Source organism: Eleutherodactylus coqui, chromosome 4 (genome assembly GCF_035609145.1).
Source record: "Eleutherodactylus coqui strain aEleCoq1 chromosome 4, aEleCoq1.hap1, whole genome shotgun sequence".
NCBI classification, from domain to species: Eukaryota; Metazoa; Chordata; class Amphibia; order Anura; family Eleutherodactylidae; genus Eleutherodactylus; species Eleutherodactylus coqui.
The window spans coordinates 258,220,554-258,247,645 of NC_089840.1; the positions used below are offsets into that span (position 1 = coordinate 258,220,554).

The 27,092-nt window shown below is 45.5% G+C and overlaps 1 protein-coding gene and 1 pseudogene across 2 annotated transcripts in view; one reads left to right on the forward strand and one right to left on the reverse strand.

The window, feature by feature from the left end:
• Nucleotides 1-3,108: 3,108 nt before the first annotated feature.
• CPXM2 (carboxypeptidase X, M14 family member 2) overlaps nt 3,109-27,092 on the reverse strand; it is a 107,909-nt gene continuing 83,925 nt past the window's right edge. For both annotated transcript variants that reach the window (XM_066601163.1, XM_066601162.1), the window contains exons 13-15: nt 18,765-18,904; nt 16,005-16,104; nt 3,109-4,443 (exon numbers count right to left, since the gene is read on the reverse strand). In XM_066601163.1, the coding sequence (XP_066457260.1) occupies nt 4,193-4,443; nt 16,005-16,104; nt 18,765-18,904 (491 nt within the window). In that variant the 3' untranslated portion in view covers nt 3,109-4,192. The remainder of the gene's footprint in view (nt 4,444-16,004; nt 16,105-18,764; nt 18,905-27,092) is intronic.
• LOC136624979 (myosin-9-like) lies at nt 22,266-24,863 on the forward strand (annotated as a pseudogene).

Consider the following 27,092-nt stretch of genomic DNA (forward strand, 5'->3'; position numbering starts at 1 on the left):
CCAAGAGCTCCTACCGTAGTTACGCCTCTGGTGTGATACATATCGCCTTCATCAATAACCTTCATGCAAATACTGTAGACACGCAACAGACGGACTGCGACAAATCCCTTTTATGTCCCATACTGGTAATCCGTGGAAAAGTAGCCCGACTCTACACTCTTCTGAAAGCTGATCTTCACACTTAGCAAAAAGGCTTGCCAAAATGCGCAGCATTCCTGCATCAAAAAGAGGAGGAGTAGGCTGAAATCAGCTGCAGATTTTGACTCTCTCACCTTGCAATCAGCAGCCCCTCATAGCAGCGCACAGAGCAGCCCTCACCCAGCAACCACTACTATGGCTTGTTATACATGGGTAATCACGATTTTTTCTTTTCCCCACGATTGTTGAGCGCCAGCGCTGCTTCTTCTCGCAAAATCATTGCTGCCGTTCACAATTTTCTCAATAGAACTTTCTAATGTTAAAATTGCAACCTAAGGGCTCATTCAGACGAGCGTGTTTATGTGCGTACATATGTCAGCACAAAACCGTGCGTCTATTAGAACCATTGGTTCCCTATGGGGTGTTCACACGTCCGTGTTTTACAGGCGTGCAAACACACATACGTGCAAGACATAGGACATGCGTGCACCATAGGTCCATGGTGCGCGTCAATATTCCCCCGCGGGGAGTCCCCCCTTGTCACTGAACACTGTGATAGCACTGTCACAGTGTTCAGTGACAAGGGGACTCCCAACGGGGAGTAAGGAATCTCCTGCCACAGCTGAAAGCAATAGGATGTTGGCACCTCTGCAGTGATTTTCTGGGAAGGGCTTTAAATATAAGCCCTTCCCTGAAAATCATTCCTAGTTGTAGTAAAAAAATGTAATAAAATCTAACTTACCTCTCCGCCACTGCCGGGGCTCAGGCGCGTCTAGCCGCTTGGGTCCTGTCACTGTAATGAAGTTCTTTCAGCACACAGGGATTTAAAATCCCCGCCTGCTGAAAGGGCTGCATCTGATTAGCTGAGCACTCAGTCAATCAGAGGCAGCGTTCAGCCATTCATTGAATAACAGCTGAGCGCTGCCTGTGATTGGCCACAGCACTTAGCCAATCACAGGCAGCGCTCGGCCATTCAATGAATTCAATGAATGACGTCTAAGGGTGGTTTCACACAGGCTTGAAAAACCGCAAGATTTTCGCGTGATGCGAGAGTCAGTAAAAAAGCAGATTATAAAAACAATGATTTACAATGGTTTCCTTCCCATCAGCAATGTTGTAACTTATGCGATGTTGTGAGACGCTCATCTTTTTTAATCTCCCATGTTTCCCGCTGTGTGAAACTAACCTAAGTGCTACAAGTCCTGTGATGCGCTCACCTGGCTGGTGGTACTTAGTAGTGGTTGCCGGGTGCGGGATTTATGGCTGCTCCATGCGCTGCTACTGATTGCAAGGTAAGAGGAGCAGCAGGAAAAAATCAGCAACTGATCCGCAGCTGATCTCGAGTCAAAATCTGCATTAATGGTGCGGATTTTGACTCTGTGTTTGATGCAGAAATGCCATAGCTTTTGCGGGGTAATTTTTTGTGGCGGAAAACCCGCAGCATTTTCATTACGTGTGAATGTACCCTTAGGCTGCCTTCGCACGGGTGTCAAAAATCGCACAAGATTTGTGCGTAGCGAGCCGCACAATTCTCGCACAAACGTGAACCTCATTCTTTTGAATGTTGTCATACACATAAATGATGTTTTCCTGTATGGCACCGCGATGCAATGCAGAAAACAAATCGCGGCATGTTCTATCTTTCTGCATGATCTCGCATTGCAGCACCCATTGTATTCAATGGAGTTGGCGGCAGCATCGCACCGCGTGCTAGGTGCATGCGAAGCAAGGCATCCCATTGAAAACAATGGGAGAAGCTCCGCGATCCTCCGCTGCGGCTGACATCTGCGGCAGAGGATCACTGCATCCCCGAAGTAATGCGAGGCTATTTTGACATGAGAACACCCACATCCATGGGGAATTCAGATGGTGAAGCGCACGATATGGGGCCGTGAAGTTAGCCTTGAGGTGTATTCACACGTAGCGGAAACCTCTGCATTGTGTTTCACTTGAAGCCTATGGCACAGATCCAGCATCCTGGATGAAATAGCGCAGCATGCTATGATATTCTGACCAGCAAAATGCCATTCGGAATGAAGACTGACCACTTTATAGTCAACGGGGTCTTTTTGGCGCCCTTGAGGTCCAGCATGTACTGGATCTGGTGCTTTAGGTATCTTGTTGTCCAGCTCCAAGGACAAAGGCGAACAAAAGAAATAGACCAGAACTGCAGAGGCAGATGTGAATGTGCCCCAAGACAATCATATGAAATAGCGGTCTTAAGATCGCTTTAGGGCTCCGACACACTTGGGTATTTCTTGCTCGTTTTTTCCCGCGATTGTCAATGGCACTTTCTAATGTTAAAATCCTTTTAACATTAGAAAGTCCCGTTGACAATCGCGTAAAAAAAACCGCAGCAATATCACGTGAAAAAAACAAGCAAGAAAAACGCAAGTGTGCAGGAGCCCTTAGACAAGTCAACGCTCATCCAAATAATTGCTCAGTAGTGCGAATGTAAGCAGTAGTTGTTCCGTGTAAACACGGCCAACAATGGGGTGATGAATGATAATTAATTTGCTTCATTTCGGCTCACCTAAAAATAGTCGCTGGTTGAGTAATTATAATTGTTGTCCTGTGTATACAGGCAATCAATCGCTTGTCTTTCAACCGCTAGCCAATAAACTCTGCAGGGAGGTGCGTGCTTCAGCGACCGCAAACATGAACAACAATCGCTGGGTGTAAAATCACACAAACAACTCGCTGTAGTGACTATTTTACGTTACTATTGGAATGATAGTTGTCCTGCGTAACCCCCCCCCCCCCCCCCCCCACTTATATGTCTTCGCAGGTAACTCAGACCTCAGAATCCTAAAAGTAAAGCTCCAACCGCTAGAAGGGCAAATAAAGACATTATTCAGCATCCTCCATACAAAATGTTAAAAGGTGGAAACTTTCATTAGGGTTCTTGTGTACAAATCGAAAAAACTGTGAAAAACACCTTTGTTTCAACTGCAAGAGACACTTAAAGCCTTGTATTCCCAGTTGCCTTTATTTCTAAGATATCAGACGTTAGACATGTATTTTCATATAAAGAGCGAGAATTTACTGTAAGGGTTGCATTCAGGAAATGCTGTACGGTCTTGCCACCAGCTAGCAGATTAATGTCTCGCGTGCCATTATCCAGCATGAAAACAAAACAGATTAAGTAGCATGTAAATTAGGAACAGTCACTTGAGAGAAACAATTATAAAGCCAACAGAAAGAAAATGATATCATCATCAGTATAGTCTGAGTCCGGATACAATGGCTCTAGCCTTGTGCTGCTCTGAGACGAGTTGCCAATACTCATATTCTTCTCATTTTTTCCACTTTCCCGTGAAATCTGACTTTTGCCTTACTAAATGCAGAAAAAGTATTGTAGAACTTAGATGTGATGATGGCTTAAGGTGCTCTTGACTAGTAAATACATATTTGGCATATTCCAATATTCGAAGGTAGAACTTGGATTCAAAGGTAGAACTTGGATCCGGTCCCAATCGTCAACTGAAAATTGCAGGGTGGGTGTAAGACCATCTTATCGGAGGAAATACCTTGTTGGCCTATGTATCTAGATGAGCTTAAAGTTCCTTGGTCATGGAGTGAATCAAAGCAGGCAGGAACTATAGAGCGAGAGATAGTAGGGAAAATAGAGTCTTCAAAAGTACAAAGAAGTGATCTAAAGTTCTTGTCAAATTGTAGCTAAAGTGTTTCATAACGCAACCAGATGTAACATCTGAAGACCTATTTCCAGGGTTCCAATAACCTGTACGTTACTCTTGCCATATAGTAATGGTGAAGGTCTATAATACAGTATGACTAACTCAAGATCTAAGGGTCCTTGAGAGATTCCTACAGCTCTAAGAGGAAGGAGTGCTCCGGATCTGTAGACGTTAAGCTTACGATTGTCATATGGTGCCATAATAAGAAGGGGATCTCAGACGATCCTATTTATTAGCTGGATGACTGGAGACCAAATCCTCAACCGCTTCAGTCCATTCAACCATTTAATTATAATTGGCCAATGTATGTTGTTTCCAACTTGACTTTTTCTAAATATCCAAAGCCAAGACAAATTCTAAGAATGACGGCTTTGCCTGACTCGGACTCTCCTGCGTCGCAGAGACATACTGACTGGCTGCTTCCCAAACCTCTCCATGATTTCCCTGATCCGTGCCAGGTTGGATTTGGCTAGGGTGAAGTCACATCGGGTGGCTCCCATCTCATATCCCACAGCGCAATTCTTGGTGGAGGGTGTAAAGCCTTCAGCTCGAGCGGTTACCGCATATTCTCCTGGATTCAGAAGTCTCCAATAATCTCCATCGTTTGCTATGATCAAAAACAATTGAGAAGCATTTTAGAACATCACAGTCACTACTGGCATAGCTAAGAGTCATAATACATATACATTCCATCTCGGAATTCTCATATAAATGTAGAATGTTATCACCTAAATCGTATGAAATAAGGACAACTTGAAAATCATTAGTATCATAGAGCCAGTCCAATGCCGTTACTATGGGGAAGATGAGAGGAATCAAAGAATGGTTGATGGTGCCGATGATGAAGTATGTGCGAGGGCAGAGAAGTTTAAGCTATGCCTGAACTTCTTTAGCTGTGTATTGGGCACATCGCCAGCATGAGCCAATAAGTAGGCCAGCTGCTGCCACTTGTGCTTTCTAACCTTATCCAAAAGAAGTGCGATCAAAAATGTGTTGTGAGAAACTAGAACTGGGGACATTGAATCAACAAGGCCACATAAGGACATATAAAACAAGTTTTATTAGTCTTGTACTATGCCTTTCTCTACTGGACTGGCATAGAAACAGGTTCTACTAGACTTACTAAAGTTTTTTACATAATTGGATGGAAGAGGATTTGCCTTGGTTAGTATCCTTCACTTTTTATTGTGTGTGCAGGACTTCTTACAGAAGACCTGTGCTGATAGCAAACAATGGAATGAGGAATGGGCTCAAGGACCCTAGAAAGGGCATGGAGGAAAACAAGCAGTGGACCCTCCTCTTATGGGTGGCAAAACCCAGCACCTAAATGATGAACACAGTTTGATCTTAGCTATGATGCCACTTTTTTTTTATGCATACCATTGAATGCTACACCTTTGGTCAGACAGGGTATAGGTTCACCTATTAGGCGTGAGGAGATGTAAAAGGTCATGCAATGCTCCTCTGGGAAGTAGTACGCAAATTGGAAATAGTTTAATGTCTTAGCAGTGCCATCTACTAGAAGACAACTTTCCTGCAAGTCAATGTCCGACCTTCTAACAGGCTTTGTAACGTGATTGGAAATAGAAGACAAAATGAGAGTCTTCTCCATAAGGAAAAGATAACCATGTACAGACAGCTGTTCCAGGGTTTTTTGCCTTTTGTTAGTGTAGAATACATTTCTATCTGGCTGAGTGAGAGGCCTATAGCATGGGACATGAAGGGTATAGGTTTTTCTTGTGGACACCACATAGTAGGCATATGGAGACATAAAAAAACCTCACAATGCTCCGCTGGGAGGATGTTACGGTGCCTCAGCAGCACCACCTATAACACCATAGTTCAGCAGAGAGCAGATCAAGAGTAAGAGGGTAGTAAGTTCTGATACATACTGTTATGGTGATGAGTTATGCAGGACTCAGATATGGATGACCTATCCTTAGCAATATCAGATTATTGGTTTGACTCCTGACACTCTTGCCAATCAGCTGTTTTAAAGAGCACACCACCGTACATTTTATAGTGGCTGAGCCTGTTACTGCAACTCAGACCAATTCATTGGAAAGGCTACGAGACTGACAGATGTGACATCATGGGCTAAGGAAGAGGCCGACTCCCCCAGGAGTCAGATCCTCACCAATTAGTTATTGATGACCTATTCTGAGGGTAGGTTATCAATATCAAATTCCCTGAAATCCTTTATAATGGACAGTATGCTGGGAAATATGTTATGCTTGTTCTATTAAAGAGGTTGTATCAAAATAGACTTTTATAGATAAAAGTCTGATCACTGGGAGTATCACCACTGAGATCCCCAATGATCCAAAGAGAGGGGAGTCCAGTATCCCGGACTGCGGGGGGTGCACTGAGCAGATGGAATGGAATGGTGGATGCATATGCGTAGCACTACTCCATTCATCTTCAATAGGACAGCTGGAGATAGCCAAGTGCTTGTATTTGACTATTTCTGTCAGTACTATTGAAATGAACTGCACATGTGTGACCACCGCTCTATTCAGTCCCCACATCACTACCGTTGGATGCAGTCAGCATACAGTGATGACCCCTGTTCTCAGGAATGGTGGGGCTTTCAGCATTGAGACCCCCACTAATCAGACTGATCACCTATTGCAACCTATTTACAGGGTATACCCCAGCACTGTCACTTATGGCACATCCACAGGATATGTCATAGGTGTCTGATACATGGAAGTCTTCCTCATGGTTAGATGGCTGCATCCAAATGTAGACTGGCTGAACCGGATGGGTCCTCTCTCTACATTCAAGTACACAGGAATTTCTGAAAGAGCCGAGCAAGCTTTCAACCATCTTGCCTAGTGGAAGAATATAGTCAAGTGCAAGACATAAGTATAGACTAGACTCAACTTGCCCAAATAATTATAAATATGAAAAAGCACAACTACACAAAACACTAAAACAAACAGATCTGGGGATGGAAATAAAAATCTGGAGAATAGAACAGATCTCTTCATCTTCAGATCTCGGAGCAGCAGTGAATAAGATATCACTTCACTACTTTTGTTTTCAAGAAGGGAAAAGCAGAAGAGAGCGTGGGAGGTTTAACATAATCCTGGCAGCGGATGCACTCAGCATGTGGTGGCTGGAACCAGTCCCAGCAATTACTGTAAGGTTCTAATTACTCAACTGTTAATTACATGGGGAAATATATACTTAATCCTGAGCTGCATAGGAGCCTGGGGCTTTACCATGGAGGGAGAGGGCCGCACATTAGTGACACACATGCACATTCCAGTGCTGAAGATATGCAGGTACGGATGAAAATAGGTTAGTTTTGGACATAATTAAATTCGGCTATTTAGAGACTTCCAGTGACTTTGTTTCCAAGAAAGCCATTGTGATGTAAGGACCGTGAGTTCTCTTTCATTTTAGGGACATCAAACAGTCTAGAGCCAAAACAATGTACAGTAGCTGCACGTGGCAAATGAGCAAACTGCCTGGTTTAAGGGGTAAGAGGGCATTCATAGTCCAATGGTGAGGAGGAAGGAGGGAAACGTGACTCCTACTCTAATGATCATTGGTGGTCCCTGCAGTGAGGCCCCCAGGGATCATTTATTTATCATCTATCCTCTATATATTTAGACTTAGACACAATGGACAGGAGAAAAGTCATTGACTTCTATGGGAGAGTGTCGTGGGCATGCTCTGTGACCTGTGCAAAGGTCAACGTGCAGGGAGGGGGATATACATATATACCGTATTTTCTGCCATATAAGACGACGAGGCGTATAAGACGACCCCCGATGGCTCTGCTGCAAGCTCTCGCTTCCTCGTGCACGCTGGCAGAGCATTGCTTTCTGCAAGCGGGGCTTGAGTGCCCCGCCTCCAGAAAGCTAATGCTCTGATTGGCTAACTTAGTCAGGCGTTAGCCAATCACAGCCATTCAATGACGTCATGAATGGCTGTGATTGGCTAATGCCAGACTAAGTTAGCCAATCAGAGCATTAGCTTTCTGGAGGCGGGGCATTCAAGCCCCGCTTGCAGAAAGCAATGCTCTGCCGGCATGGGGGAGAGACAGCCTGCAGCAGCGCCACGGGAGGTGAGTATTCTTTTTTTTTTTTTTTTCAGACAACTGTATACCCAGCAATAAGACGACCCCCGACTGTAGAGCAGATTTTTGGGGGTTAAAAGGTCGTGTTATATGCCGGAATATACGGTATGTGTTAACTTTCATTGAAGTCCTGTCTGTGATGAGAATAAGATGTCTGCTGAAAAGTTTTTTCTACAGAACAGGAAGTGTCAGACTATTTCTAGGCTTAGTGGTCAGTGTGAAAACTGTATGAATTTAGGATTTTTTAATATATAGATTACGACATCGAAAAAAAAAAGTCACCAAAAATCATACGGATAAATCCAATTAGCGCATCCGCATTTTACTTTCCATTTTTAACTGATTTGTTCTTTAAATTCAATTTGTAGCAAAACAGAATTAAAATGGCCTCTTGCACTCTTGCGTTTCTCTTGCGCAAGAGCCCTAAACAGAAAACATAGTTGCCATTTTTTAAACAGATCCAATAGATAGATCTGTCAAAAATAGACCGTTTCTATCAGGTTGTTTCCCTTTTGTAACGTTTACATCCATTTTTAATGGATCCATTTAGCCTCCTTCGGTCTTTCTTCCCTCCTGCGCTAAAGATGAATCCGTTAAACGTACAACAGAAACGGAAACAAACAGAAACTTTTCCGTTAAGTTCCGTCACCCATTGACTATAATGTAAAAAAAAAAATGGAACAGTCCTTTCCATTTTCTTAGCAGTAAAAAATGTTGCAGACCTGAAAAATGGAAAGCGGACTGAAGGGAACTGAACTGAGCATAACTGAAATCAATGGGAAGTAAAACAGATCCGCTTTTTCCCGTTTTGCTGCTCCTTTAAGAAAACAGCAATACAGAAAATTAAAACGCCGATGAGAACGAGCGCTAGTAGGTTTCTTATATTTTTTTTTATCAATTTCTGCCAATTTTTTAATTGGGGCAGGAACGCTATCTTTTCTCCTTAGGGAGAGCACCTAGAACGTAAGTGAGTGAGGAGACTTATAAGGCCATTCATGCTCCTTTGGGTAATATGCAAATAAGGGAGATGAAACAATACCTCTGCGGTGCCGGCTATTGGAGGGCGGCACTCCTGCAAGTCAATATTAAACTCTTTATAAGGGAGATGGAACAATACTGCTGCAGATGTATTGTTCCATCTCCCTTATAAGGCCATTCATGCTCCTTTGGGTAATATGCGAATAAGTCTCCTCACTCATTGCTTTCCCTAAGGAGAAAAGATAGCATTCCTGACCAACATCATAGGCCCCTCACTAGCCAAGCTAGAAACCTACTGCACACTGATGAGGGACAAACACCCCGAAACAGCTGTCTGTGTATGGATTCTGGCTTGGCTTTCAATTCCCAGTCATTGTTACAAGGCTTGTATCTAGAGTCTGACATTGACTTGCTGGAATGCTACCTTCCAATAGGTGGCGCTGCAGGGGTATTGTTCCATCTTCCTTATTTGAATTTTTAAATTAGAACTTCTCATTTGAAGACCTTTGTATAAGTGCCCGCATCATATACAGAAGAGTCGCTTATCACAGTTTTATGGAGTCGCTTTATACAGTAGGAAAGTTATGTAAAAACAGGTTTTGTTTGGCATGCAAATACTGTATTATCTCATGTGCCTTTATATTCTTTCATCTTCTCTATTCTATGACATTAGAAAGGTTTCATTGACATCAATCCAAAAGAAATAATGCGTTATGGCCTTGCTAGGAGCTTGGACTTATTATGCAACCAAAGGGTCTTCAAGAACAGAGCGCTATAAAGGGAGCTGTCCGTGCCAGAGGTGGGGTAGAGGCTGGGAGAGGATGAATATAGCTTTCCATAAGGTAAAGTCATTAAAATGTGAGATATTTCCAGAGAAGTTGTAACTCCGGGTCCCAGGAGCTCTGAAGGTCGGAGGGGTAATAAGCTGTAAGAAATGCTTTGACGTGCCAGCACAGGCATAAGACGGATCCAGTTATGTATCCTAGCAAATATTAATAGGTGTAGCTTGGAAACTGGGATGCTCAGTTAGTGCAAGAGAGGCACAGGCGAGGAAACAGGATTGGGAGGAAGAACTGCAGAAGAGTTCACACAGAATGATGTTAGAATAGGTGTGCAGCTGTTTGGATACCCAGGAGTAGAGATGAGCGAGCGTACTCGGTTCGGGTGTTTTTGAACTCGAGCACCGCTTTTTCCGAGTAACTCACTACTTGGACGAAAAGATTTGGGGGGCGTCGGGGGGGGCGGCGTGGTGGAGCGGGGGTAGCAGTGGGGAACAGGGGGGAGCTCTCCCCCCCCCCCCCCATCCCCTCTGCAACCCCCCGCTCACCCTCGGCGCCCCCCGAATCTTTTCGTCCGAGTAGTGAATTACTCGGGAAAAGCGGTGCTCGAGTTCAAAAACACCCGAACCGAGTAGATTTGCTCATCTCTACCCAGGACACACCAGGAAGAGAACAATCGGATATTTTACACACTGGTAGGGAACGAGACATGAAAAACAGATAGGGCCAAATTGCGCTCTTTTGGTCACCCTGTTTACAAGAAAAACAAAAAAAAAGTGATCACTGAATCATATGTATCCCGAAATGACGTTAATAGAAACTATAGGTTGTTTCGCAAAAAACAAGCCTTCGCACAATGCCGTTGAAGGAAGAATAAAAATGTTATGGCGGTCAGAAAATGGCAACAAATTTTATTTCCTTACAAAAATGTTATATTTTTTAAAGTAGTACAACAAAAAAACTACATAGATTTGGTATCATCATAATCGTACTGAATAAGGTTATCATGCTACTTTTGCACACGGTGTACGCCGTAAAAACAAGACCCCCAAAAGAGAAAAATTGAAGTTTGCTTTTTTTTTTTATTTCATCGCTTTTTGAAATTTTTTAACGTTTTTCAGTACCTTAGGTTATTGCAGTTTTATCTGCAAAACCAGACAGTCCTTGCATGTAAATACGCGCCCATCATGCACTTACTATGCACTGTTCGTTCATCACTGACTTCTGGTCTACATGAAATCCATCCTCCCTGATAGCAGGGACTGCATGTTGAGTTCTCTGCAGGCAGTGCTGATAATATTGTATGCAGCTGGCAGCCCGCGGCAGAACAATGGACATGTATTTAGAGGACAGACCCCCCCCCCCCCCCCGCTGTTCTCTAAATACTTGCAAATGAAGCTAGTAAGCTATTAATGGGCTAGTTAGCCCATTAGTAGCTAATGCAAAATGATCGCTCAAAACTGTCAGAAACGGATGAATTTTGAGAGATCGTTTGTGCGTGTAAATGGGGCTTTATACACAGTGAAATGAAAGTGAAGAAGAAAAAAAACAAAAATGGCTTGGGAGTGAAAGGGGTTAACAGACTATTACTTGCTAGTTGGTTTTCTTTTTACCCATTTCTCGTCTATGGGCGCCTGATAGGCAGTGATATGATGTTTTGGGTGGGTTAGGTTCCGTTATTCTTTATATATATATATATATATATATATATATATATATATACACACACACATATATGTATATATATAATATATACACACACATATATATATATATATATATATGAGAGAATGCGATAAGGATGATTAATAAAAAAAAAAGTTCACCACCTGAATAAACATTTTAAAAGCGTTCGCCAATCTCTGCCATTATATCTGAAAGTGGATTTCAGGACTGCAGTAGAGTTTCCATGGATGGAGCTCTGGTCATTTATAACTCTCCAGATAAATATTAGGCCAGCTATCATCATATCCAGGTAGGAGCGATATTCTGCAAACACTGGAGGTTGCTGTGAAATTAATTAATGGCACAAGAGAGGAAGGCACGCCTGCTACCCTACGATTTTCCTGAGAACCTCTCCAGCTGACCTCCACAGTATGAGCCAACACTGGACTCGCTCCAGATGAGTATCGTTGCTAATTACTTAGTTGGAAAGATATTACCAGCTGACTGGAAAATCTCTGCGGTTTAGGGACCTTTCACATAGGACAGAATATATGGCCTCCTGCTGAATATTCAGCACCAGTCTGACCTGCTAATGTGTGACTTTTGGTGCAGAATTGAAAATAGCAGAATCCCGACAATTCTGCATCAAATTCTGCAGTTAGCAGTGCGGATTGTATTGCAGAAGTCCGGGAGGGCATATTCTGCAATACTGTGAAAGATCCCTAAGGTACATTTCACATGTGACGGAATAGGCTGCATGATGCACTGCAATGCACAAGAAATTCTAAACCGAAATTCGTAGGCAGAGTCCTCCAGCGTAATACCATCCCATGTGGAAGATCTGCAGTGGCCCGAAGTCTATATATTTGGCCCCTCCGTAATGGTCATGTCTTCTATGTGCATGCTCTGTGCAAATTGTCTTGTCTTTCTTTATATGTATTGCACAGCTGCAGCATGTAAGAGGTTAATGTCTGTGAATGGCTGGGATATGTCTGGAAATTGTATCAAACTGTCTTGTCATGTGATGTTGCATGATATACATATGTCTGCAAGGAGTCAGAGAGAGAGTTCCATTGCTTCAACAGTTGAGTGTGGAGTGGAGTGCCGGCTGCATGGTAGTACCTTCAACCCCCATGTGGTGAAGAATGGAAGCTAAGGAGACCTACCCTGATGTTCCCATCCCAGGACCCCTACGTTGAGAGCGAGTGAAAGAAGGAGCCTACCATGCAGTGTTTAAGCCACTAACTGCAAATGAGTGTCAGTGGAGTGTTGTGTCCACCTCTGGTATGTGTCCAGGAGCGGAGTCATACAGATAACTAAGCCTGTAGGACCGGTGTCATCCTGTGTCCCGGAGTGTGTGTGTCCAGGAGCAGAGTCATACAGATAACTAGGACTGTAGGCCTGGTGTCATCCTGTGTCCAAGAGCGGAGTCATACAGATAACTAGGACTATAGGCCAGGTGTCATCCTGTGTCCCCGAGTGTGTGTGTCCAGAAGTGGAGTCATACAGATAACTAGGACTGTAGGCCCGGTGTCATCCTGTGTCCCAGAGCGGAGTCATACAGATAACTAGGACTATAGGCCAGGTGTCATCCTGTGTCCCCGAGTGTGTGTGTCCAGAAGCAGAGTCATACAGATAACTAGGACTGTAGGCCCGGTGTCATCCTGTGTCCCAGAGCGGAGTCATACAGATAACTAGGACTGTAGGCTCGGTATCATCCTGTGTCCCCGAGTGTGTGTGTCCAGGAGTGGAGTCATACAGATAACTAGGACTGTAGACCCAGTGTCATCCTGTGTTCTCCTCCCTGACCTTTTCTGAACTGTTCTTCCTGCACTGGTGTGAAAAGTTTGCATTAGAGAAGTAAAGTGCCAGTCACTGCCCGTTCCCAGTGATTGAGGTATTCAAATATAACTGTGTGTGGACTCTATTATTTTCCCGCCGGACAACCAACGGTGTGAAGGAACGGTGGTGTCACGTGTGACAACTTCTCAAGTCCACTACACAGCTAACCGCTGTCCCAGTGTTGCCTGGAAGAGGCCTAGTGGTGCCTTAGCTCAGGCCGTACACGTTCCTCTGGGGAGGAGTTTGATAGAGCCACCGTGACAAGTGCCATCTCTACCTCCGCCATCTCCTCAGCATGTGCCTCATGTCTCGGTTGCTGCAGGACACCACAAATCCCCTAGGGAGCTTTTACAGTGGCGGAATTAGTCCACAGGATGCAAAGCAGTTGTGGATTTTGTTAAATAGTGCGGATTGTGTTGCATTTTTAATAGAGATGAGCGAACGTACTCGGATAAGCACTACTCGTCCGAGTAATGTGCCTTATCCGAGTACCTCCCCGCTCGTGCTGAAAGATTCGGGACGCGCTGCGGAGCGGGGAGCTGCAGGGGAGAGCGGGGAGGAACGGAGGGGAGATCTTTCTCTCCTTCTCTCCCGCCCGCTCTGCCCAGCTCCCCGCTGCGACTCACCTGTCAGCAGCGGAGCGCCCCGAATCTTTCAAGACGAGTACAGCGGTACTCGGATAAGGCACATTACTCGGACGAGTAGTGCTTATCTGAGTACGTTCGCTCATCTCTAATTTTTAACTGTGGAATGTGCTCAATGGAAAGTTTTGCAGAAATTATTGGGTTATTTTCTGCAGAATTACATGCCCTATATGTTACAAATCTGCAACAATGATTCTGCAAAATATCCTTAATTCCACAGCAGAATTCAATTTTGCGGTTTTGAAGTAAAGATGTGCGGATTTTAATAGAATTCAAGCCCTATAGGGATAACATTGTGATGGAAAAATGTCTGCGGGGACAAATTTGGCTCCATGTGAAAGCAACCTGTAGGTGTCTACCAGATGGACAGAATGACGAGTGTATTTAAATACGTCTGTAACACGGATCCGTAATATGGACATCTTGCAAATGGCGTTACAACCAAATGTCATCAGTATTTCATCACTATTTGATCTTTTCTCCTAGACAAATTCTAATCCATAGTTGCCCAAAAGAAAATAATAGCAATAAGGAGGCAGAAAAGCAAAAAAATAGGTCATGCTGCGTTTTTAACAACTAGCTGTAAAAAATATGGCCATGTCCCCATGTAAATAGATACATAGGTTTATATCAGCTCCGTAATACTTTCTCCATATACGGACCTAAAATACGCTCATCTGAAACCAGCTTTATTGCACTAGAACACAGCGGAATTTGCTGCTGCAGAAATCCACACCAAAGCCCAAACAGCTAGATGTGGATTTTGATGCAGAAGTGCAGGCAGATTTAAGCCATTTTCAATTCCACATTAAAATCCGCATGTTAGCCATGCATGTTTTGGTGCAGAATTTTTCACAGGACCGCAAGTTCCACTGCGTTCTGGCAGAAAACTGTCACCTGTGTGAAAGTACTGCAATGAGCTGAGGTTAGCAGAAGTAGCTCGAGTGGATATTCTACTTCAGGCCCAGTCACAATGGTGGCTACTCTGCGTGGAATAATGATTCGCGCAGTAGACATATTTCACAAAGGTGATTAGTGACAGCAAATGGTACAAGTTTAACGTGACGCCAGTGCCTCTGAGTATGGTGCAATGGTGAAATAAAGAGTCCAGACCAAAGAACTTTAGTAAAACCGGAGGCACACAGTTTTTTTACTGACTCTTGCAAAATGACAGGTTACAATTCACTTGACAGTTTTAGCAGGCAGTAGAAACTTCAACAGTTCTTCTCTCACACATGAAACGACATATTAGATTTTTGAATTCTCTCTCTTTTGGAGGATAAAAGCGACAGGTTAAGTTAGAAGGCTGCTGCGCTGGATGGTTATTGGAAGAATGAAGGGACAAGTGCAGGCTCGCTCGTGGCCACCCTGACTTGTGACTCAATTGGGATGAGATAAACTCACGGTTACTCAGCTTGACTACCTTTCAGCTGCGCGGGGTCTGCCCTGACTCAGATGCCTTCTGGTAGGGAGGAAAAAGACTCTCCTGCGGCTGGCTCGATGACTTGAATTCCCAAGGCACTGCTTGACTTGGTCCAGCTTACATTAGGCCCAACCTAACTTCAGCTCAGACTCTGCCCACTCTCCTTCTCTCTCCCCCAGACTCACCCAAGCTCTGACCCTTTATACTTTCCCCACTAACCAATCCTGAGCTAAAGGAAGTTTCCAATCCCAGGGCTAGTTTAGGGGGATTGACAAGGGACAGGGTGGGTTAGGGTGAATTGTGCTCATTCATACCCAGGTTAGTCAGAGAAGACACCAGACATTTACCTTTTTGTGACCGGTCTAGGCCAATACACATAAATTAACCCATTTGACAATACACACATACTTACATATACACACACCAAATGAGGTAGCTAGATAAGTGATGTAGGGCCCCAACTCTGGGCCACTACAGTACCTTTATAAAATAATTTTTCTAACCACTAAGAAACTCACTGGTCAACCAAAGTCCAAAAGGGCTAAAATAGTTATCATAACTGATGGTAGGGAAAGAGAATGTATCATGTTCTGTGGCCAGTACTACTTGATACACATGTGGCATTGGGAACTAGTACAATGCAGACCTCAGTAGCGGGCATGTGGAGCCCCCATTCCATCCAGTAAATGTGCCCCAGTCACAAGGTGAAAAACTCAGTAATCCCCCTGTAAGACATGACTGACCTACCTGTACGTATATCATGATTGATGCCTTCCACAGATATTATTGCACTTTCTATACCGCGTCCATGTACATCACGCACAATTCCTTTAATTCCACGATGAACCTAGGAAAAAATAAGGATTGATGGCTTTCATTGTTTCTCCAATGTGTGTTTCAACTACAGGACTATTATCCCAAATGCATTTAAAGGGGAAGTGTCAGTAGATCCCCATCTCTATTTTATTTGACCTGTATACATAACATTATGTCTATTGACACAGCAAAAATAGGGGCTCTGCACGGGGCCGAGGTGAGGGGTTGGCGACTGCATAGGGCACCACTTTGCCATAGGTGAGAGGGGGGGGTGCAATTGTATTGGTAATTATGAGCACTTCTATGAGCGATGGATATGCTTATTGTACAGGAATCCCAGGAAGCAGAGAACATGGCTTGCTTTGCTCTCTGCTCCTTGCTCCCAGCTGGTCCTCCTTTGCTCCGGGTGCCAGTGCTGCACTGTGTTCTGACATCACCCACGTCAGGAAGTAGTGTGCATCAGTGTCATGACGTGGCACAGTGCCCACAATGGAAGAGGACCCAGAGGACTGTAGCGGCATCAGTGGTGGCACACAAAGTATGCACACAGCGGTGGGAGCTGCACCCAGGCAGAGTGAGGAAAGGTGAGCACATTTTTTAAGGTATTCTCTGAGCTATGAAAGGTGACTTGGGCTGTATTCATCTGGGGGTCTCTTTTAATTTTGGGGTTGACCTGGCTCAGTGTGTCTATTATCTGTTTTAATGATGGTGTCAGATCTGGAGGGGAGTCTCTTAATTTTGGGTCTGGATCTGCAGGTCTGTGTTAATTATGGGGTTCGATCTGGGGGTCTCTATTAATTTTGAGGCTAGATAAGGGGTTTATAATAAAGGGGTTTTCCAAGCAAAAACTATTGATGACCTATCCTTAGCATAGGTCATCAATAGTTAATCGGCAGGGACTCGCCACTTGGGATCCCCAGTGATGAGCTGATCAGTACTGCAGGGCCAGACATCATTATAGGGAGCAGAATAGGAAGTGTCATAGCAAGCTTTAATCCCATTGAAAGGAACAGGAGATGAAGCAGGCTATTACACTTCAGGCATATTGGGCTCGGAAGTGTAATAGCTTCTACAGTTCCCATTTTAAAGCAAAGCCATCTATGGCACTTCCTCTCCTGTTCCCCATAATGACGTCCGTCTCCACTGCACTGACAGAGGAAAGGGCAATCCTTGCCGGGGATCCTGAGCGGCGGGTCCCTATCAATTAACTATTGATGACCTATCCTGAGGTCATCAATACTTTTTGCCCAGTAAACCCCTCTAATTTTGAGGTCGGATTCAGGGTCTATATTAATTATGGTTTCTGATTGGGGGGCCACTGCAAAACCTGTTTTCATATATTCTGTCTTCTGTTATATTTTTTTTCACTCCAGCATTGTAGTGAAACGGCAAAAGGAAACTGATGCTAGAATTGATCCTATCATTTTCTATGGGATCATTCATGGCATCCACTGCATCAGTTTTGATGTTTGATGCATCTTTGCGCCAGTCATATAAATGTTGCATACGGTGGTTTTTTTTTGTCTGGTTATGGATGCCAGACACTGCACTAAATGCACCAAAATGACGTCAGTTGTGTTCGATTCAAGCATAATCCCAATGGGTGGACACAAGTGATACATGTGCACCCAGGCTTAGTTATATATGAAGAAACACTCCGAACTAAACTAATATTAAGCCAAAAGCAAGATCTCTTCAAACGGAGAATGTTGTGGCATTCCAGCCGCGATAGGGAAGTGGAACTGGGATGGCATCTCTACATTGGTCTGGTTCACATGACCGCACCGTAGGCACTGTTGAATGCCTCTTTCCTGTCATGGCAGAAGGTCCTGTAAGTGTTGTCTGTAGGAAATTCCTCTCGGTCTACGGTCATTGCAGACATTCCATTGGGTGTCTTCTGTAGGGAATCCCTAAGTGTTTCAGGTTCCCCTTCTTTGCTTCCCTATTTCAATATCTCCAGTTGTGCGTGGACTGCTTGGTTGATAGAAGAAGTGTTTCCTCTAGCGGCCAATCAGTGATAATGGAGGTGTATTAATTCTGGACTCAGCACTGTATGGGTTATTCCTCTGTGTGCATGCATGTTTGCCTGTGTTTGATCTAAGTCCTGTCCTGTTTAAACCACCATTCCAATAATGTTCGGAGACCTGAGTCCTGTCTTGTTTGCTCTACCCGTCCGATGATAGTCAGATGCCCGAGTCCAGTTGTGTTTCCTCCTTCTGATGGTGGTCAGACACCTGAAGTACATGTTCTGTCAGAGTCCCCTCTGTCCATAGGTGTGTGTACACCTGAATCTCATGCATCTGTTGCTGTACGGACACCTAAACCCCCATACGAGATGTGGGTCTGCCCCTACCAGGACAATCACCTTGCTTTTAGGCAGGGTCCTCCAAGCCAATGTTGGTTAGGGATAACTCCTCTCTTTTGGAGTATCCCTTGTTTTGGCAATGTTGTACATGTATGTGGTCCATTATGGACATTACCACATCATGATTGAACGTGTTGGTGATGTCCTTGAAGGGCATCATAATTAAGCCCTGCAAGAACGTAACAGAGAATCTCTGTGCCATGTACCTCTAGGATCTGGGAGCATTTTCTATCCAACATTTCTTTTACTTTTAAGCGATAATCGTCCTCATTTATAGATCGATTAGGATATTCTCAAAGTTCTTACAGTTGTGTATGAACACTAACCTGCTCCATGAAGACTATTAATGATTCTCGGTTGTTTTCCCACTGTTCTGCCAGTTCACTCTCATGCGGGTACTTGTCACAGTCCAAATAGATGGAGATCTCAAAGCAGTTGGTGTGTAAGTAGCTAAAATCATTAATACCTACGAATAGGAAGACAAAAACCGACAGATACAAAACACTTTCATAAGATGCAATTAGAAGAAAATGATAATAAGGGAAAATTCCAGGCAATTAGGAAAATGATTTCCATCTGGATTTAGCACTAGGTGTAGAATGACCTTATAAAAAGCAATTCCTAATATACAGTATTCTTATCATCAAATGAGCTAACTTTCCAAACATAAAACTTGCAGTTTCGGCTCATGTGCCAACATGACAACTTTTGAATTGCAGAGAAATGGCATATTGGGCACAATAGATTATGTCTAGAGATGAGCGAGTATGCTCGCTAAAGGCAATTGCTCAAGCGAGCATTGCCTTTAGTGAGTATCTGCCCGCTCGAGGCAAAAGGTTCGGGTGCCAGCGGGGAGCAGGGAGCTGCGGGGGAGAGCGGGGTGGAACGGAGGGGAGATCTCTCTCTCCCTCTCTCCCCCCTGCTCCCTCCTGCTGACTGCCGCTACTCACCGCTCCCCCGCGCCGGCACCCGAATCTTTCATCTCAAGTTGGCAGGTACTCGCTAAAGGCAATGCTCGCTCGAGCAATTGCCTTTAGCGAGTATACTCGCTCATCTCTAATTATGTCCCAATGTGTCTAAAGGAGTGCCAGCCACAATGCCTCACAGTGCCAGCCACAGTTGCCCCTGATGCAGTGCTAACCAGCATAATACTTCCTTGCCATAGCCCTACCTCATGGAAGTAACCAGTCAGTGGCTTCATATCTGTTGAAAGGAGGCAGAATGCCTTGTTGTATGGAGTATGTAATGTCGCTCATCTCTGCTTAATTTGGCATAACAGGCTAATTCCAAAAATATTTTTTACGTGTTTTTTGGAATGCAAGTGGCGGTTATTACAATGTCTCCTGTTTGCATCCCAAATTTCCCAGAGGAGCATTGCTGGTCTTTTAAGTCTCCTCCTCACTAATATTGAGTGAACCAATGGTTCACTCAACATTAGCCCTGAACGCTTGTTTATAACACTGTCTAAGAGACATAAATGCCCTGTGTAACACTCTCAGAGTATTATACACGGCTTTTATGGCTTATGCTTATAGACAGTGATGTTTATCAGTTTTGGGGGGTTTTGGTAGACTTTGAACTTCTGGTTCAACTGAAACTAACTCGGATTGACCAAACTTTTAGCAAATGTTTGGCGAAACAGTTGAATCAAACTTTTCAAAAGTTCGCTCATCACTACTCTTCACACCTACTAGGTGGTCTCTACAACGAAAAACTGTATCCTTCCAACCTACATGCTTTTTAAAAGGAAATTTAATTGACATTAAGGTTAAGTTCACATGGACGGGTGTGACATCAGGCTAACCAACATGCGATATCCCGGCGGATGCAAGGTGTTTTTATATCAAAACCGCCTTGCATCACTTTGGGAAACCTCAAATCGCACCGCGTGCTCCTAGCATGTGGTGCAATGCTGTTGCCGCCCCCATTGAAAACAATGGGTGATGCAATGCAAGGACATGCCCAAAGATAGGACATGCCGCGATTTTTCAAAAGAATGGGGCTTATATTCATGCGAGATTTGTGCGTCTCGCAACACACAAACCTACGACGATTTTCTTGGCCGTGTGATAACGGCCTTATTATACAATTATATACTCCCTAAATGGCGAGGAATTTCACATTATGCATCAGTGCCCTGCAAATTCATTGGCAGAATACAAGCTGTTGTCGAAGGCAAAGTCCACAGCCATGATCTACTGTATGATCTCTGATTATACTAATCAGTTGGACTGGTTTCACATGAGTGTATTACCGCCACAGTTCTGCATCCATAATACGGATGAGTGTACCGACTGGACCGTAGGTATCCCATGATGCTGTGAGCTGGCTGGAACAGTCATCCATATTGCAGATACAGAAATGCAGACATAATAATCTTGTATGAAAACAGTCTTAAAGGGGTTATCCCAAAATCTAAAGTTATCCCCTATCCAGTAGAATACGGGATAACTTTATGATTGGTGGGGGTGTCACCATTGAGACTCCCACCGATCCCGAAAGCGGGGTCTTGTTTCCTCCCTCCTCCTCACTGCAGCCCCTGCAAATGAAGAACAGATTGAATGCATTGAAGGAGGCACATGAACAGTGCTGCTGTATTTATTTTGAATTGGACTGCTGGAGGCAGTAGATTACAAGCACCAAGCTATTTCCATCAGTCCCATTGAAAAGAATGGACCAGCAGCTGCACATGGTTGGCCAGCGCACCATTCAGTCTGACATCACTGTGGGTGGTGGAAGCAAGCCTGCAGTGACAGAACTCTTGGGATCAGTGGGGATCTCAGCAGTGAGATCCCCAACAATCATAATGTTATCCCCTATCCTGTGGATAGGAAAATGGGAAAATGGAACAATGCCTCTGCAGCGCTACCTATTAGAAGTCAATGTCTGACCTTTTAACAGGCCTTGTAATAAGACTCTGGCTTTGTCTTATATACCCAGTCATTTTAATAAGGCCTGCTAAAAAAGTCAGACTTTAATTTTCAGGAAAGCTAAATTCTAATAGATGGGGCTGTAGAAGCATTGTTCCATCATCTCATTTGCATATTTCCCAGAGGAGCATGCATGGCCCTATAAGTCTACTCAACCTTCCAGGTGCTCTTCCTAAAGAGAAACTGTACCCCTTTGGATAAGGGCTAGCTTTAGATTCTGGGATAACCCTTTTAATAATAGAAAATTGCCATTCCTAAATATATAATTATAGGTTCATTAAGCTATAAATACTGTAGAGGTGAACTACAGAGAATGACCTGTAGGGGGCAACAGACAGGCAGTCTGGTGCTTGAGACAAGGGGAAAACACCCACGGGTGTAGTCAGTAAGTAGGATACAGGTGTTCCCTCCTGCTACAATCAGTGGTGAAGTGGGCTGCAAGCCTGGGACAGGTCCAGTGAGAGGGACCGGGGCTGTGAGAGCCCGAGACAAGTCCAGTGAGAGGGACCGGGGCTATGAGAGCCTGAGACAGATCTAGGGGGAGACCTGGACTGGGAGCAAGAGGTCTGGAGAGAGACCTGAACACTAAAGACTACTACAGGTCTGTGAAAGTAAATGGACTTGTTGCTGTTTAGCTGAGTTGTGGACTTACTTGCTCGTCCTGTGGACTGTTGAAGGATTAAATTGATGGACTTTGCAAACTTTATCATTTTTCTGAAGACCCAGTCATTTCTGTTACGATAAACTTATGTTGAATAAACTGAACAAGAAGCAAAAGTTACCGTTGGCGTACTCATTAACCCCCGTGTTGCTACATATGGGGGAGGATGTGCTGGCACGAGCAGTGAATGTCCCAGCTCAAAAACGGCAGTGTAAATGCAGACAGCCTCTGGGAGTATGGAGGAATTGCTGAGGCAATTGGTGCAGGAGAATGTGCAGCAACAGGAGACCATGGCTCAGCAGCAAAAAGCCCATGTGGAGGCTATGCAGGTGCAGCTGGAACAAAGGCAACTCCTAATGAAGCAGTTGGCTGCACTGACAGAGTCAGGCAGGGCTACAGAGAAGATAGCACCTCCAGCACAAAGTGAGACAGTCTTAAGGAGGAAGGAGCGCCTAACAAGATTAACTGAAACTGAAGCTGATCACAGGGTGTTGTTGGGAAAACAAACCCATAGGTGTGAACAAGGCTTGAAAAAGTTGAAGACACAGTCTGCAAAGAGAAATGTTGAATGTGAAGTTGAGATAAATCAGCTCAAGGAAAAGCTGGAAATAGAGAAAGCTGCTTGCAGCCAAGCAGAAAAGCAAGCAGAGGTATTGAGAGGCATATTGGACTTTAAGAAAGCCCAAGAAGCTCGTCAGGAGCAGGTGCTGACCCAGCTACAGATAAGCAGGGATAAAGGAATAGAACTATATGAAGCTCAGATCCAGAACCTTAATCAGACCCATGCGCTAGCTATGAAGGAACTGTCCCAATGGTTAGAGCAAGCTTAAGAGATGAATGAAACCTTGGAAGAGGTCAAACAGGCTGTGGAAAGCAAGTGTACTGAGATTACCCATAAACTGAAGGTGCTTTTGCAGGCTAAGCAAGAGTCTGAATGCAAGAGAAATACAGTAGAGATGTAGCTTCAAGAGCTACAAATAAAAATAACTGAAGGTGACAGTGTGCAGACAGCGTTGTCTGAGCAGGTGAGCAGACTGCAGGTGGACTGGAAGCTCAGAGTGAACAGTCCCAGACGTTACTGCAAGAAGAGACGCAGCAGAGGCTTGGTCTCAGTGCAGACCTGAAGACAATGCAAGATGAGAAAAATGTGTTCCTCAAGCAGGTAGAGGAAGATGCAGCAGCTAAAAGAAACCTGTCAGAGCAGATTGCAACACTTCAGGCTGAGGTGTCGGACATGGAATATAGACTGGAGAAGAGTGCTGTATGCTTGGATTCTGTGGAAGAGCAGAAAACAGAAATACAAGGGGAATTAAAAGCTACAAGGCAGCAGTATGAAGAGAAAACAGCCGCCTATGATAAACTTGAGAAGGTTAAAGTAAGTCTTCAGCAAGAGTTAGAAGATGTTACTGTGAAGCTTGGTCACCAACAGGAGCTTGTGTCCACACTGGGGAAGAAACAGAAACTGTGTGAACAGGAGCTGACTGAAGAGAAATCTAGATCTGCAAGATATGCCAGTGAACTTGAGCATGCAGAAAAAAGGGCTAATGAGAAAGAAACAGAGGTACTAACACTGACACGCACCCTGAAAATGGTTTCAGAAGAAAGAACAGAGCTTCAGCAGTTCTCAGAGAAGTTGTGCATGAAGATTAAATGCTGGAAATCAAATAGTCAAGTGGCTGAAAGGAGGGTTTGGAGACCAGAGACGTCTAAAACCCAGTTCAAACAGAAAAGAAAACATAACCTTGTTAAAGAATCTGAAAAAAGAGTTACAAGTTGTAAAGAATGCCAAATTATGTTTACAAAGTGAGGCTACTGAAGCTGAGAAGGTCTCAGATGTGGAAGCAGAAATCTTGGAAGAACTGTGGTAAGAGAATAATGACTTCAGAAAGCAAACCCAGAAAGTGAAGAAACAGTTTGTCCAAATGGTAGAAGCCTATCACAGGGAAGCTGGTTCCAAGGACCAACTCATCAGTGAACTGAATACTACCAAGGAAAAGTCAGATTAAGAGGTAAAGGAACTTCGAAGAATGCTAATGGTTCTAACTGATGACAACATGGTACCAAGAGAAGAAATAGAATTGTTACAAAGTGAGGAAAAGCTAATAATTATAAAGCTGAATGGATGGAAAAGTAAATTAGAGACTGTAATCTATAGCAAGGCCATGCTGGAGCATGAGCTACAAGAGCAACTGGAAGAATACAGAGAGAAGGTTCTTGAGCTAGAAGAGACCTTAATAATAAAGGCTCAGTTTGAAAAACTTAACAAGTCGTTGTGCACTGAAATGGAGGACTTAGTTAGCTCCAAGGATGATGTTGGGAAGAGTGTACATAAACTAGAAAGGTCTACTAAAGCCTTGGAAGAGCAAGAAGAAGAAATTAAGATTCAGATAGAGAAACTTGAAGATGAGTTACAAGACACAGAGGATACAAAGTTGCACATGGAAGCCAACTTGCAAGTGGTGAGGGCACAATCTGACAGAGATCTGCAAAGATGTGATGAGCAGAGTGAAGACCAGAAGAAAGAACTTGTCAGACAAGTAAAAATAGAAAGAGACTCCCGAGGCTGGAGTTTTGACCCTGGAGGGCCAAAAGAAGAAAAGTGTGATATGGCCTACGGCCTTTATCAAGGGGGAGGGCTATGTAGAAGTGCACTACAGAGAATGACCTGTAGGGGGCAACAGACAGGCAGTCTGGTGCCTGAGACAAGGGAAAAAACCCCACAGGTGTGGTCAGTAAGTAGGATAAAGGTGTTCCCTTCTGCTACAGTCAGTGGTGAAGTGGGCTACAAGCCTGAGACAGGTCCAGTGAGAGAGACTGGGGCTGTGAAAGCCTGAGACTGGTCCAGTGAGAGGGACCGGGGCTATGAGAGCCAGACACAGGCCCAGTGAGAGGGACCGGGGCTGTGAGAGCCTTAGATAGGTCCAGTGAGAGGGACCTGGGCTGTGAGAGCACGAAACAGGTCCAGTGAGAGGGACCGGGGCTGTGAGAGCCTGAAACAGGTCCAGTGAGAGGGACCTGGGCTGTGAGAGCCCGAGACAGGTCCAGTGAGAGGGACCTGGGCTGTGAGAGCCCGAGACAGGTCCAGTGAGAGGGACCTGGGCTGTGAGAGCCCGAGACAGGTCCAGTGAGAGGGACCTGGGCTGTGAGAGCCCGAGACAGGTCCAGTGAGAGGGACCGGGGCTGTGAGAGCCCGAGACAGGTCCAGTGAGAGGAACTTGGGCTGTGAGAGCCCGAGACAGGTCCAATGAGAGGGACCTGGGCTGTGAGAGCCCGAGACAGGTCCAGTGAGAGGGACCTGGGTTGTGAGAGCCCGAGACAGATCCAGTGAGAGGGACCTAGGTTGTGAGAGCCCGAGACAGGTCCAGTGAGAGGGACCTGGGCTGTGAGAGCCCGAGACTGGTCCAGTGAGAGGGACCTGGGCTGTGAGAGCCCGAGACTGGTCCAGTGAGAGGGACCTGGGCTGTGAGAGCCCGAGACAGGTCCAGTGAGAGGGACCTGGGCTGTGAGAGCCCGATACAGGTCCAGTGAGAGGGACCAGGGTTGTGAGAGCCCGAGACAGATCCAGTGAGAGGGACCTGGGCTGTGAGAGCCCGAGACAGGTCCAGTGAGAGGGACCTGGGCTGTGAGAGCCCGAGACAGGTCCAGTGAGAGGGACCTGGGCTGTGAGAGCCCAAGACAGGTCCAGTGAGAGGGACCGGGGCTGTGAGAGCCTGAGACAGGTCCAGTGAGAGGGATTTGGGCTGTGAGAGCCCGAGACAGGTCCAGTGAGAGGGACCTGGGCTGTGAAAGCCCGAGACAGGTCCAGTGAGAGGGACCTGGGTTGTGAGAGCCCGAGACAGATCCAGTGAGAGGGATCTGGGTTGTGAGAGCCCGAGACAGGTCCAGTGAGAGGGACCGGGGCTGTGAGAGCCCGAGACAGGTCCAGTGAGAGGGACCTGGGCTGTGAGAGCCCGAGACTAGTCCAGTGAGAGGGACCTGGGCTGTGAGAGCCCGAGACAGGTCCAGTGAGAGGGACCTGGGCTGTGAGAGCCCGAGACAGGTCCAGTGAGAGGGACCTGGGCTGTGAGAGCCCGAGACAGGTCCAGTGAGAGGGACCTGGGCTGTGAGAGCCCGAGACAGGTCTAGTGAGAGGGACCTGGGCTGTGAGAGCCCGAGACAGGTCCAGTGAGAAGGACCGGGGTTGTGAGAGCCCGAGACAGGTCCAGTGAGAGGGACCTGGGCTGTGAGAGCCCGAGACAGGTCCAGTGAGAGGGACCTGGGCTGTGAGAGCCCGAGACAGGTCCAGTGAGAGGGACCTGGGCTGTGAGAGCCCGAGACAGGTCCAGTGAGAGGGACCTGGGCTGTGAGAGCCCGAGACAGGTCCAGTGAGAGGGACCGGGGCTGTGAGAGCCCGAGACAAGTCCAGTGAGAGGGACCGGGGCTATGAGAGCCTTAGACAGGTCCAGTGAGAGGGACCTGGGCTGTGAGAGCCCGAGACAGGTCCAGTGAGAGGGACCTGGGCTGTGAGAGCCCGAGACAGGTCCAGTGAGAGGGACCTGGGCTGTGAGAGCCCGAAACAGGTCCAGTGAGAGGGACCTGGGCTGTGAGAGCCCGAGACAGGTCCAGTGAGAGGGACCTGGGCTGTGAGAGCCCGACAGGTCCAGTGAGAGGGACCTGGGCTGTGAGAGCCCGAGACAGGTCCAGTGAGAGGGACCTGGGCTGTGAGAGCCCGAGACAGGTCCTGTGAGAGGGACCTGGGCTGTGAGAGCCCGAGACAGTTCCAGTGAGAGGGAGCGGGGCTGTGAGAGCCGGAGACAGGTCCAGGGGGAGACCAGGACTGGGAGCAAGAGGTCTGGAGAGAGACTTGAAGACTAAAGACAAGCTGTGTTTGTGGACTACTACAGGTCTGTAAAAGTAAATGGACTTATTGCTGTTTAGCTGAGTTGTGGACTTAATTGCTCCTACTGTGGACTGTTGGAGGAGCAACTGATGGAAAATTGATGGAATTTGCAAACTTTATCACTTTTCTGTAGACCCAGTTGTTTCTGTTATGCTAAACTTATGTTGAATAAATTGAACAAGAA